This window comes from Salvelinus sp. IW2-2015, linkage group LG23 (genome assembly GCF_002910315.2).
Source record: "Salvelinus sp. IW2-2015 linkage group LG23, ASM291031v2, whole genome shotgun sequence".
In the NCBI taxonomy this organism is placed as follows: domain Eukaryota; kingdom Metazoa; phylum Chordata; class Actinopteri; order Salmoniformes; family Salmonidae; genus Salvelinus; species Salvelinus sp. IW2-2015.
This window is the reverse complement of record NC_036863.1, coordinates 32,338,157-32,352,352: the sequence shown is the minus strand read 5'-3', so window position 1 is coordinate 32,352,352 and position 14,196 is coordinate 32,338,157. Positions and strand designations below refer to the sequence as shown.

Sequence of the window (14,196 nt, the reverse complement as noted above, 5' to 3'; positions counted from 1 at the left end):
AGAAATCAGCTTTTTGTACGTATGGAACATTTCTGGTATCTTTTATTTCAGCTCATGAAACATGGGACCAACACTTTACATGTTGCTTTCATATTTTTGTTCAGTGTAGATGCAAAACTACTATTCTCACGTATGTCAAAATTGTCTCAAGATGATCACTTCAACTCATCTGAAATGAGGGCCAGTAAAAGCATCTCCTACATCTACATGATATGGAAACAAGAAGAGCTGGAAGTGCTAATCAAGCTGTAATGATTGGTAGAGGGATTTCTATGGTCCTCAAGTTATTGAGTGCTGTATTTCTGAACTACTGTAAAGCCCTCCTTGGCTCTGAAAATGTGTGTGAGCAGCTGTGAAGGCTTGTGCCAGAGCATGACCCATACATGGTACTGTGATATGAACCGCCTTTATCATGATGGCTGTGTATCCTATTCTTCCAGTCGCAGCAACAACAACAGAAGCCACAGCAGCAGCAACAGTCCATGTACCAGCAGCAGCCTCCTGAGCCTCAGCTAGGTGTCATGCACCAGCTCAAGGAGCAGCTGGAGGAGAGGACACGCATCCTGCAGATGGACATCAAGACTCAGCAACAGGAGCTGCATGACATCAAGGAGAAGCTTCAGCTAGCTAACCTCCAGGTAACCCTGCTTACCGCTAGTCAGACGCCCTGCCCAAAACAATCCCTAAACCTAAGCTAATTGTTGTACAGTGGATACAGTAGCTAATCCCTCCCTCCTTTGTGTGTGTGTGTGTGTGTGTGTGTGTGTGTGTGTGTGTGTAGATGTTGTTACAGCAGCCGGTCCACAGTGACTTTGGCCAGGTTCAGCATCAAGGTCCAGGGAAGCCAGCCCAGCAGCAGGCCCAGTCTGGGGTGATAAGGCAGGCCTCGAGCCACTCCAAACAGCCTCTTCATGGAGCCCACGGCTCGTCCCCGCACTCTCTCCTCACAGAGCACAGCACACCCTCCCCTCAGGTACCCCAGCTCTCCCTCTGTACTCTTATCCCAATAGCTTTCAACTTTTACTTTGTATAGAGTAAGCAGGGTAATATTCTGTCAAAATATAGAAGGAATTGGGGTTTGCATGACTGTAGTCAACCTGGTGGTAGTTTCAGTGTTGTTGTTGCTTTAGGTGCAGCAGAGGTTGATAAGGAGTGCAGGTGGGCAGATGCAGGCGGTCAGTCTCCCGGTGCAGACACATGCCAACTTGACCATGCCCTTCTACAGCAACCCCATGATGTTCTCTCAGCAGACGCCCGCACAGGCACTGCAGGACGCAAACCAAAGACACTCAGACTCTGAGTTTAGCCAAGAGAGACAGCTACGGTGAGCCCTACAGACAGTAAACCACTCAGTCTGATTTCTTGTTGCGGAATTATTTTCAAGAACATGTTGTCGAAAGTCTGTTCTTCATGGTCAGTGTAACTCAGCCTTTAGTTTGGTCTAAATTGAAGCAACTTGTAACTCAGTACATTTTGGGAAACAATTGACATGGGAAGCTGTATTTTATCAAAACAAAGCTTTATGAGTTGAAGTTGAAATCATATCTACATTGTATGAATTCCGAATGAAAGAACACCTGCTTAACACGTGCTTACTCTAACCTTGAAGAGAAAGTAACTAGAAGAAAAAGTTTAGGGTTACATTGGAGAGGTAATAGTCTCCTTGAGTCACGAAACCTTTTGTCCTGTCCATTGTACTCACACTGTGTTTGGAAAATGGAGAAATATATCACAGGTGGAAAATAACAGCTTGTGCAGTCTGTCCCCATGGCCCAGGAGGCTTCTTTTTTTTTTTTGAAAGGTCAGAGTATTAGCTTTGAGAATGACATAGACTGTTCTTTCTGGCAGCATGCTGCTCAACCAGCCAGTGCAGACACTCGTACCTGATAGCAGTGTTAACTCCCAGGCTTCCCAGTGCAACACAGCCATCCAGCAAACCAAGTAAGTGTGTGTTTGAGTGTGTGTGTAATCATTATGTTGACTCTTTATGCTGTTGGTTATTTGACGTACAGTACCAGTCAAAGGTTTGGACACACCTACTCATTCAAGTTTTTTTTWGTTTTTTTAAACTATTTTCTACATTGCAGAATAATAGTAAAGACATCAAAACTATGAAATAACACATATTGAATCATGTAGTAACCAAAAAAGTGTTAACGCGTTTGAACCAATCACTTGTGTTGTGACAAGATAGTGGTGGTATACAGAAGATAGCCCTAGTTGGGAAAATACCAAGTCCATATTTTGGCAAGAACTACTCAAATAAGCAAAGAGAAACAACAGTCCATCATTACTTTAAGACATGATGGTCAGTCAATATGGAACATTTCAAGAACTTTCAAAGTTTCTTCAAGTGCAGTCGCAAACCCCATCATGTGCTATGATGAAACTGGCTCTCATGAAGACCGCCACAGTAAAGGATGTCCCAGAGTTACCTCTGATGCAGAGGATAAGTTCATTACAGTTACCAGCCTCAGAAATTGCAGCCCAAATAAATGCTTCACAGAGTTCAAGTAACAGACACATCTCAACATCAATTGTTCAGAGGAGACTGCGTGAATCAGGCCTTCATGGTCAAATTGTTGCAAATAACAACTACTACACCAATAAGAAGAAGAGACTTGCTTGGACCAAGAAACACGAGCAATGGACATTAGACCGGTGGGAATCTGTCCTTTGGTCTGATTAATCCAAATTTGAGATTTTTGGTTCCAACCGCTGTGTCTTTGTGAGATGCAGAGTAGGTGAACGGATGATCTCCACATGTGTGGTTCCCACTCTGAAGCATGGAGGAGGAGGTGTGATGGTGTGGGGGTGCTTTGCTGGTGACACTGTCTGTGATTTATTTAGAATTCAAGGCACACTTAACCAGCATAGCTACCACATCATTCTGCAGGGATACGCCATCCCATCCCATTTGTTTTTCAACAGGACAATGACCCAACACACCTCCAGGCTGTGTAAGGGCTATTTGACCAATAAGGAGAGTGATGGAGTGCTGCATCAGATGACCTGGCCTCCACAATCACCCAACCTCAACCCAATTGAGATGGTTTGGGATGAGTTGGACCACAGAGTGAAGGAAAAGCAGCCAACAAGTGCTAAGCATATGTGGGAACTCCTTCAAGACTGCTGGAAAAGCATTACAGGTGTGGTTGGTTGAGAGAATACCAATAGTCTGCAAAGCTGTCATCAAGGCAAAGGGTGGCTAATTTGAAGAATGTAAAATATTTTTTGATTTGTTTAACACTTTTTTGGATACTACATGATTCCATATGTGTTATTTCATAGTGCTGATGTCTTCACTATTATTCTACAATGTGATCAATAGTAAAAAATAAAGAAAAACCCTTGAATGAGTAGGTGTGTCCAAACTTTTGACTAGTACTGTATATGTAGTAAATGTAGTGAAATATGGGAACAATGAATGCATTTATCCTTGATATGAACTGAATGTACTTAAAACACATGATATACCCTTAGTTGCAAAGAATCACACCATACCCACATTTTAGCACTACTGATCTACATACACTGAGTGTACAAAACTTTAGGAACACCTTCCTAATATAGCGTTGCACCACCTTTTGTCCTCAGAACAGCCTCAATTCGTCAGGGCATGGACTCTACAAGGTGTCAAAAGAGTCCCATAGGGATGCTGGCCCATGTTGACTCCAATGCTTCACACAGTTGTCTGGATGTACTTTGGGTGGTGGACCATTCTTGACACACACAGGAAACTGTTGAGCGTGAAAAACCCAGCAGCGTTGCAGTTCTTGACACACTCAAACCGGTGTGCCTGGCACCTACTACCATACCCCGTTCAAAGGCACTTAAATCTTTTGTCTGGCCTCTGGGCTCTATTTTAACAAACCTAACGCAATGGTAAATCTAAGCACAGACGGTAGTGTTATAGTTTCAGGGGTGTGGCAGAATTATTTTTACTATTACAAATATCGGCGGACTTGCTGGCATTGGCGTGAAAGGGCTGGGTTTTGATGAATAAACAAGTTGTGTGGGTGTCGAGGCTTGGCCCCTCACTGGCCAATCAGAACGTGCTCCATGGCGAAGTATGTGGTTCCTTTAAGTTGTGTATTTATGGTCTTTTATACATTGAATCAACTCCAATTCCAATGTTAGTCCGTTATAGTTTGTTAAATGTCTTACAGAAATGAAATAACAAAATGTAGACCTATCTTTGCTAAATATGTTAACTTGAACCCATTTGCAGTCCACCTCTTCTAAGGAATTGCATGACTTCAGTAGCATTTTCACTGATATAGGGGCTAGGCCTACTATAAATTGCATTATGGCTGAGCATGGACATGGCAAACATTGTCAATAAGCAAGATTCAATTCATTATTGATAAGGCCTAAAAAGAGAATTTAGGCAAAAACAAAATTCTAAGCAAAACAACAATAAAAAAAAAAATAGGCTATGTCACACTTACAGGCACCATCATTTCTCCTGTGGTCATATAATATTAAAACAATGCACACTATAAAGGGTTCTACGCACATCCAAACTTTCACAGTTGCTGGATCCAATATAAAGAGAAAGGGAGAATGTCCACTCACCTTTATACAGCTCCCTAATGTTTTATGAACATAGTTCTGATTATGTTACAGATCAGATCGTATTCACACATGTCCAGCAGTTGCATTGCATGCGCGCCACGGAGTTGTTACCATAAAACCAGGAAGGTGAATCATTCTAATAAGTTTGGTTGTAGTAAATTTAAACGAAAAACAAGCAATCCGTTTTTTTTTTAACAACAACAATAAATGTAAAATGCAATGATATCATAAAATCGCTTGGATAAAAAAGATGCATTGCTGTTGAACCAGCCTTCGTTATAGTAGGCCTAGGGTAAGGGAGTCATTATAGTAGGCCTAGGGTAAGGGAGTCATTATAGTAGGCCTAGGGTAAGGGAGTCATTATAGTAGGCCCAAGGGAGTTCGTTATGGTAGGCTAAGGGTAAGGGAGTCGTTATAGTAGGCCTAGGGTAAGGGAGTTCATTATATGTAGGCCTAGGGTAAGGGGAGTGCCATTATAGTAGGCCTAGGGTAAGGGAGTCATTATATAGGGGTGGCATAAGGGTAAGGGAGTCAATTTATAGTAGGCCTAGGGTAAGGGAGTCATTATAGTAGGCCTAGGGTAAGGGAGTCATTATAGTAGGCTAGGGTAGGGAGTCATATAGTAGGCCTAGGGTAAGGGAGTCATTATAGTGGCCTAGGGTAAGGGAGTCATTATAGTAGGCAAGGGTAAGGGGATCATTATAGTAGCCCTAGGGTAAGGGAGTCATTATAGTAGGCAGGTAAGGGAGTCATTAACAGTAGGCAAGGGTAAGGGAGTCATTATAGTAGGCCTAGGGTAAGGGAGTCATTATAGTAGGCCTAGGGTAAGGGAGTCATTATAGTAGGCCTAGGGTAAGGGAGTCATTATAGTAGGCCTAGGGTAAGGGAGTCATTATAGTAGGCCTAGGGTAAGGGAGTCATTATAAGTAGGCCTAGGGTAAGGGAGTCATATAAGTAGGCTAGGGTAAGGAGTCATTATAGTAGGCCAAGGGTAGGGAGTCATTATAGTAGGCCTAGGGTAAGGGAGTCATTATAGTAGTCCTAGGTAAGGGAGTCATTATAGTAGGCCTAGGTAAGGGAGTCATTATAGTATTAGTAGGCCTAGGGTAAGGAGTCATTATAGTAGGCTAGGGTAAGGGAGTCATTATAGTGGCCTGGGTAAGGGAGTCATTATAGTAGGCAAGGGTAAGGGAGTCATTATAGTAGGCCAAGGGTAAGGAGTCATTATAGTAGGAAGGTAAGGGAAGTCCATGTAGGCAAGGTAAGGGAGTCATATAGTAGGCCAAGGGTAAGGGAGTCATTATAGTAAGGCCAAGGGTAGGGAGTCATTATAGTAGGCCAGGGTAAGGGAGTCATTATAGTAGGCCAGGGTAAGGGAGTCATTATAGTAGGCCAAGGGGTAAGGGAGTCATTATAGTAGGCCTAGGGTAGGGAAGAGTCATTATAGTAGGCCTAGGGTAAGGGAGTCATTATAGTAGGCCATGGGTAAGGGAGTCATTATAGTAGGCCTAGGGAAAGGGAGTCATTATAGTAGGCCTAGGGTAAGGGAGTCATTATAGTAGGCCTAGGGTAAGGGAGTCATTATAGTAGGCCTAGGGTAAGGGAGTCATTATAGTAGGCCAAGGGTAAGGGAGTCGTTATAGTAGGCCAAGGGTAAGGGAGTCTTATAGTAGGCCTAGGGTAAGGGAGTCATTAATAGTAGGCTAGGGTAAGGGAGTCATTATAGTAGGCCTAGGGTAAGGGAGTCTTATAGTAGGCAAGGGTAAGGAGTCATTATAGTAGGCTAGGGTAAGGGAGTCATTATAGTAGGCCTAGGGTAAGGGAGTCATTATAGTAGGCCTAGGGTAAGGGAGTCATTATAGTAGGCCATGGGTAAGGGAGTCATTATAAGTAGGCTAGGGAGTCATTATAGTAGGCCTAGGGTAAGGGAGTCATTATAGTAGCCTAGGGTAAGGGAGTCATTATAGTAGGCCAAGGGTAAGGGAGTCATTATAGTAGGCCTAGGGTAAGGGGTCATTATAGTAGGACTAGGGTAAGGGAGTCATTAAGTAGGCCAAGGGTAAGGGAGATTAAGTAGCCTAGGGAAGGGAGTCATTATAGTAGGCCTAGGGTAAGGGAGTCATTATAGTAGGCCTAGGGTAAGGAGTCATTATAGTAGGCCTAGGGTAGGGGAGTCATTATAGTAGGCCTAGGGTAAGGGAGTCATTATAGTAGGCCTAGGGTAAGGGAGTCATTATAGTAGGCCTAGGGTAAGGGAGTCATTATAGTAGGCCTAGGGTAAGGGAGTCATTATAGTAGGCCAAGGGTAAGGAGTCATATAGTAGGCCTAGGGTAAGGGAGTCATTATAGTAGTCCTAGGGTAAGGGAGTCATTATAGTAGGCCTAGGGTAAGGGAGTCATTATAGTATTATAGTAAGGCCTAGGGTAAGGGAGTCATTATAGTAGGCCTAGGGTAAGGGAGTCATTATAGGTGGCCATGGGTAAGGGAGTCATTATAGTAGGCCAAGGTAAGGGAGTCATTATAGTAGGCCAAGGGTAAGGAGTCATTATAGTAGGCCAAGGGTAAGGGAGTCATAGTAGGCCTAGGGTAAGGGAGTCATTATAGTAGGCCATGGGTAAGGGAGTCATAGTAGGCCAAGGGTAAGGGAGTCATTATAGTAGGCCAAGGGTAAGGGAGTCATTATAGTAGGCAAGGGTAAGGGAGTCATTATAGTAGGCCACGGGTAGGGAGTCATTATAGTAGGCCAAGGGTAAGGGAGTCATTATAGTAGGCCACGGGTAAGGGAGTCATTATAGTAGGCCACGGGTAAGGGAGTCATTATAGTAGGCCAAGGGAGTCATTATAGTAGGCCAAGGGTAAGGGAGTCATTATATAGGCCAGGGTAAGGGAGTCATTTATAGTAGGCCTAGGGTAAGGGAGTCATAGTAGGCCTAGGGTAAGGGAGTCATAGTAGGCCATGGGTAAGGGGTCATTATAGTAGGCCAAGGGTAAGGGAGTCATTATAGTAGGCCTAGGGTAAGGGAGTCATTATAGTAGGCCTAGGGTAAGGGAGTCATTATAGTATTATAGTAGGCCTAGGGTAAGGAGTCATTATAGTAGGCCTAGGGTAAGGGAGTCATTATAGTAGGCCAAGGGTAAGGGAGTCATTATAGTAGGCCAAGGGTAAGGGAGTCATTATAGTAGGCCAAGGGTAAGGGAGTCATTATAGTAGACCAAGGGTAAGGGAGTCATTATAGTAGGCCAAGGGTAAGGAGTCATTATAGTAGGCCAAGGGTAAGGGAGTCATAGTAGGCCTAGGTAAGGGAGTCATTATAGTAGCCAAGGGTAAGGGAGTCATTATAGTAGGCCAAGGGAGTCATTATAGTAGGCCAAGGGTAAGGGAGTCATTATAGTAGGCCAAGGGTAAGGGAGTCATTATAGTAGGCCTAGGGTAAGGGAGTCATAGTAGGCCTAGGGTAAGGGAGTCATTATAGTAGGCCAAGGGTAAGGGAGTCATAGTAGGCCAAGGGTAAGGGAGTCATTATAGTAGGCCTAGGGTAAGGAGTCATTATAGTAGCCTAGGTAAGGGAGTCATAGTAGGTCCAAGGGTAAGGGGATCATTATAGTAGGCCAAGGGTAAGGGAGTCATAGTAGGCCTAGGTAAGGGAGTCATTATAGTAGGCCTAAGGGTAAGGGAGTCATTATAGTAGGCCAAGGGTAAGGGAGTCATTATAGGTGGCCATGGGTAAGGGAGTCATTATAGTAGGCCACGGGTAAGGGAGTCATAGTAGGCCAAGGGTAAGGGAGTCATAGTAGGCCAAGGGTAAGGGAGTCATTATAGTAGGCAAGGGTAAGGGAGTCTTATAGTAGGCCAAGGGTAAGGGAGTCATAGTAGGCCTAGGGTAAGGGAGTCATAGTAGGCCAAGGGTAAGGGAGGCCTTGGTTTTGAAAATATAAAACGCAAAACAAGCAATTGTCACAGGAAAATAACTTCTAAATACGAGTTCACCGGTACAGATGTTCTCATTGCTCATTTCATGATGGCATGGACACGTAGCTTACATCATGGAGGGGTTTTACGCACGTCGAAAACGGCACCTGCATGGCTAAAATAACGTGGGTCTCCTAAAATGCATAGATAAAAATGGAATGTCAGCTCACTGTTTTGCGCCTGTCAAACGTTCTTCTTTTTTTAATAAAGCTTTGGTGATTAAGATGTACAGTAATCCCTCGTTTATCGCGGGGGGTTACGTTCCGAAAATGACCCGCGATAAGTGAAATCCGCGAAATAGAAAACTTTTTTTTTTTTACAATTAGCAACTATTACATGTATACAAATACAGTGACTCACGTGTAGGCGCGTTTCACTGCTCTTCAGACTGGGCCGCTGCATCCTGACTGCGCTCTGCAGTGTTCTCTTCTTCTGAAGCCCGCGGTGCAGGTGTGTTTGTTCGGGAAGAACATAGTGATAGGCAGCTGTTGTCGCTCTTTTTTCTTCTTTGCAAAAAGATCCTTGTACACCGACATGCCACCATCGATTACGTTGGAGAACTGTAATGAACGGCTCATCAAAGGGTCCCATTCCTCAGCTACTCGCTTAAGTTCAGTGGCCATTCGCACCATGGTTGCTAAGCGACCAAGCGTTAGTCCTTCCTTCCTTCCTGGCCAACTTAATGTAAATTTGCCAAGCTGTTTTATGTACGTACACATAACTGCACGAGACGACAAAATGATAGCACAATTCGTAGCATGTTTTGATACAAGAAGCGGGAGTGAGTTTTTAGCGAATCAGAATGCAGAGCACAATGCACCAAAAAAAAAAAAAAAATGCATTATGAAAATCCGCGAAATAGCGAATCCGCGATAAGTGAACCGCGAAGTGGCGAGGGATCACTGTAATTCAAAGTGGTCTCAGGATCCAAACCGTTTATCGACAGTCTTGACTTTTTCGCAACTGCATTGGGCAGGGGGGGAAAAATACTTAATTAAGAGGAGGGGAGGCTATGCTTGATTTTTAATCAAATAAAACGAAATGGGGGGAAAAGCATTCGTTTTTTATGTTTCTAAATAACGTGCGTTTGACACTAACGCCACCGTAACGCCAGCCGAAAATAGAGCCCTCAATGGCACACACATTCTGTAACTATCAACATAGTAAACATATTTGACCTGTTGATTGCACCCATCCCTTCCTAGATACACCCTGGAGCAGCAGATGATGACCCCGTCGTTTCCCATGCAGCAGGTGAACTGCAACGCTGTCCTGGTCCCCTCTCCCGTCTTCACGTCCTCCATCATGATCCCTCACAACAGCTTTATCACGCACCAGGCCCAGCCCACCTATCATGCTCAGCAGCAGGCCTGCCAGCACTCTCTGCAGCTGCAGCAGCCCCAGCAGTTCTTTCAGGTACAGTAGTAGTCCTACTACTTGCAGTAGTGTGATAGCAGGCCTTGGGCTGGAGGGGTTTGGCTCACTCTGTAGAACTAATATCGCCTCACTTATGCCCTGATCCCTTTCTGTTGATAGATGCAGCCCCAAGGACTCTTACACAGTGGAACCACTCAGGCCTTTTTCCACACTACTAATGTCCCACAGCAAGGTACTGTCAGTTATATTCAACAACAACTGCAACAACAACAACAACCACAACAACAGCAGCAACAGCGGCAACACCACCATTCCCAAAACCAGCCTGGCAGCCTTTCAGACTTCCGAAATATGCTCACTCAGTAGCACCGAAGACACAAACAGAGTGGTGAGATATCTTCTGAAACGTATTGTTACAGAAGGTGGCAGAATTCTATGGGATGCATAGAAGACACAGAGAGGCATATTTGGTCCCATGCTGTGCTGTGTTCTTCACTGTTTAAGAAGCCATTGTGGCTTTTTCTACACAGCAAAAACAAAACGTGAAAATGAAAATATTCGCTGCACCAACATCTGTCCCACTCCACTGTGCTACCGAGGGCCATGCTTACTCGTCATATTTCATCATGACCCTGCTGGATGGAAAAAAACGATCAAAGTAATCAACAGGAAAACCGTGCTGCTGTGTGTTTCCATGCAGATGTGTTATCAACAAAAAGAGAGGTTGTTAGGTGAGCCTTGTTGTGCACTGACTGTACTGTGTTCATACCATCTGTCCTGTTGTTTCCAGAGAGTAAACGCATGCAGTGAGCATTTACTCCTTCAAAGTTGCATCTTCATTTCACATGAAAAACACTTGTCTGTAGGTTATGGTTTTGCTGTGCATACATATATTTGTTTTGACATAGGAAGGCTATTATGAAACAGTAGTTTCAAGGAAACATAAAGGAAGGGGTTCATTTTGATGTTGGACGTGTCGTCTTTTCATCAAACATTCAATCAGCCATTCCCAGACATAGTTGATATCATTATTAACCACTGAAGTATATTCACCACTCAACACTATTAGTCCATGTTTAGGGAAAAAATATTTTGCATGACTGACACAGCAACAAATGTCCTCATACAATTACTATTATTTTCATTATAGAATCAAATATTTAGACATGATTTTTTCTAAAAGCGAACAATAGTAACAATTAGTTATGGTAACATTTGTATTCAATAATTCATAAAGATCAAGCTTCATATTCTTTATTCACACCTTAATGGAAAGAGCAAACCTTATTAGTAGACTACCGTAGCATGTTTGTTTGTTTATCATACATTTCTAAACAAATTGAAGCTGTTCTACTGGGTGTGTTTTTAATCAGGCATTGAAAGATAAGTCAATAAGGTCTTAATGCCTTAACCGGCTCACAAGCATTAAAAGCTACTAACAGCACAGTAACAGTAGTTTGTTGCCCAAATCACCCAAGAACTCATTGTTTTGTATCAAGTGTAACAGATGCTGCAATGATTAGGAAGACATCACTAATGTATTGTAGTTGTCGTACATTGATTATGTATACTTTCATAACGTAATTTTTTTCTCAGGTTATTTGTGGAAACAAATATTCTCAGTATTACATTAACAATTTGTACTTTTCACAATTTGTTGGTTACAGTTTGTTTATATTTGGTCATCTTTGCAATGTTGTTGATTTTTGGACTATAGAGACTAAGTGTATTTATCCATGTATGAGTAATTGTGTCCATACACTGGTGATTTTAGGAATACTGTGTATGAACAAAATACTAACCAGAGACAAATGGCCTGCTAATGTAAATGACAATCAAACTGACCACTTAAAATAACTATTTTTTTCAAGTTCCATACGTTTTCCTCAAATAACTACAACAGTAGGTATCTGACTTGAGTTGCCCCACGTTCATTAGATATTGTAATATTTTAATGGGAAAGTCCTACTGTGAAACACTTATATCKTGTCAAACAAAAAGGCTAATGTATGCCTCAGTTTCCCTTTACACTCACTAGCCATAACAAAATGGAACAACCTATTGGAATTCTAATCTAAACTAAATGTGCCATTTCACATGAAGTGAAGGTTGAAATGCATTGTGGAGTGATAAGAATCTTAAATTGTACAACGTTTATGACAATCCTACCAATCTCTGCTGTGGACATTGAGTCGTTATCACTTCATCGGTTACGGTCACTCTCACGAAGACTGGTGCTGTTCATCTTGGTTGAAGAGATCAAACAAAGTTCTAGAATTCTTATAGTATGTGCCGTTTTAAATTAGAAAAAAATATTTATGCTGTTGAAATTATGTTTCTAGGCAAGTATGTACTCATGTAAAAAAAAAAAAAAAGAGATATAGTTGTATACTATAAACTAATGTACTATGTGAATTAAATGGAAATATCTTTAACATTCCTTCAACCATGAATATCAGCAATGTCTTTACTGAGGTACAGCTTGTATCTGCTAAAGACTTTGTTAGAATGACTTAATTCACACTAAAGACTCAGGTCAACTTTTCTCAGAGTGATGCTGGCATCAGGAAAGGGGGCCATATTAGATTCAGTAAAACTTGTTGGCCTCTTGCTGGGGTCAGCCCAACATAAACATTGGATTAAGTGATATGAGCAACACATTGTTTCAACATAGTTACTGTGTCCGTTTGTTATTACTCTAAAGACACAACAGTGACTATTCAAGACCTACATGCAGATTTGTTTAMAAACAGTCCTGTTAACATACCCAATCCTTTTAAAATCCTGTTTGTTTATAGTCAGCAAAATATGTCCCCAGGTTGGCCTCCACTCAACCTTATCATTCAGAAAAAAACTCAGTTGTTGGTTCAATGTGCTCAATGCCCAATCATATAGTAAACTGCCTTTTGAAGCTGGTTGAAGGAACATGTAGTGTATGTTTAATTATCAAGCTCATAGAATAAGAGTYAACCATGTTCTCAAAATTGTCCAGTGTGCTCTCTAGCTAACTGTAGTTTATCCTCCATCTTATGTAAAGAATTTGCTTTAGTTGCCCCTATTTGCATCCACAGGCAGTTATTCAATTTCCATTAACCCAGTCCCACAGATGATTTCCCACAGAGGTCATACTGATAGCCATTGTGTGTTTGCTGTGTATTGCTTCAGTTTATACAAATGTTCATGTTTATTGGTATTTGTTTGTTAATTGTGATTGCTACACTAGATCAAATGGTACTGTTTCTCTCTTTGATTCTGTTGAATCTGTCTCCCCAGCAGTAGAATACGCACTTTTTGTTTTACCGTTTGACTATAGTTTTATGTTCATTGATTCTTCATCAAGTGTCATTCTTTTTGTGACCTTCATTTTTGCATTTCTGACCTTTTAGAGGTGACTGCGCATCCTTGCAGTATATGGGGTGGAGAGTCCATGAATGAATACTGTGTAAAATTTGCCAGGAAGAAGTAAGACACAAACAAAAAAGAACCTGGTACTGTACATAACAGCCATTTCATTGCAGAAAACTAATTGAAAATATTGTATTATAGAATGTACAAAAAATGTTTAGATTATATAGTTATTTTATAAGATGTCAAATAGATTGAATATATGTGTGTGTGTGTGTGTGTATGTATGTATGTTACATGATTTTAAAGTAAAACAAACAGAAGTATTTTGTAACACATTATTAAAGTGTCTTATCGGGGAGCTGAGTTTTTTTATTTTCTTCAATTCAGCAAGTTGGTGTTGCACAGTTGATAATATTGTATGGCTTGTTTTTCTCTCTGTATATACCATCAAAAATAAAATTGTAACATATTAATATTGTTTTAAAATAAATTAATAAAAAAGTTTACATTCTGAAACCGCTTGGATATTAATTTTGTGATAGTGATATTGAATTATTTCTACATCAATCTGGATAACATGCTATCTTTGAAAATAAATATATATATATAATACACTTTATTGTGCATGTTTTCATTAACCCATTCATGTCAATATCAAAATACACAGGCCACATTGACATTTTAAGATTGACACTAGAAGTATGAAATAATGGAGGTATGCCGTACCAATGTGAGCATATCACAATTAACACAAAATGTCAAGAAAACTACAGAATAGTACACCATTATTTAACATTCCCGCATGTCAGTCACGTGAAAATTAGCGAATTGACTTTAAACCCGGWGGCATACGCTCCAATTTACCTTGTGGTTCGAGGAGACCAATTTTGCTAAGGCGGAGATGTGAGTGGCCGAGACCCGA

At 41.6% G+C, this 14,196-nt stretch overlaps 1 protein-coding gene across 3 annotated transcripts in view; it reads left to right on the top strand.

The window, feature by feature from the left end:
• LOC111950768 (neuronal PAS domain-containing protein 2) overlaps positions 1-13,756 on the top strand; it is a 79,629-nt gene extending 65,873 nt beyond the window's left edge. For 2 of the 3 annotated variants that reach the window (XM_023968638.2, XM_023968637.2), the window contains exons 17-22: positions 441-638; positions 782-973; positions 1,131-1,324; positions 1,849-1,941; positions 9,755-9,965; positions 10,086-13,756. In XM_023968638.2, coding sequence (XP_023824406.1) covers positions 441-638; positions 782-973; positions 1,131-1,324; positions 1,849-1,941; positions 9,755-9,965; positions 10,086-10,292 — 1,095 coding nt within the window. In that variant the 3' untranslated portion in view covers positions 10,293-13,756. The remainder of the gene's footprint in view (positions 1-440; positions 639-781; positions 974-1,130; positions 1,325-1,848; positions 1,942-9,754; positions 9,966-10,085) is intronic. The other variant, XM_023968639.2, reaches the window with a different exon arrangement.
• Positions 13,757-14,196: the final 440 nt, after the last annotated feature.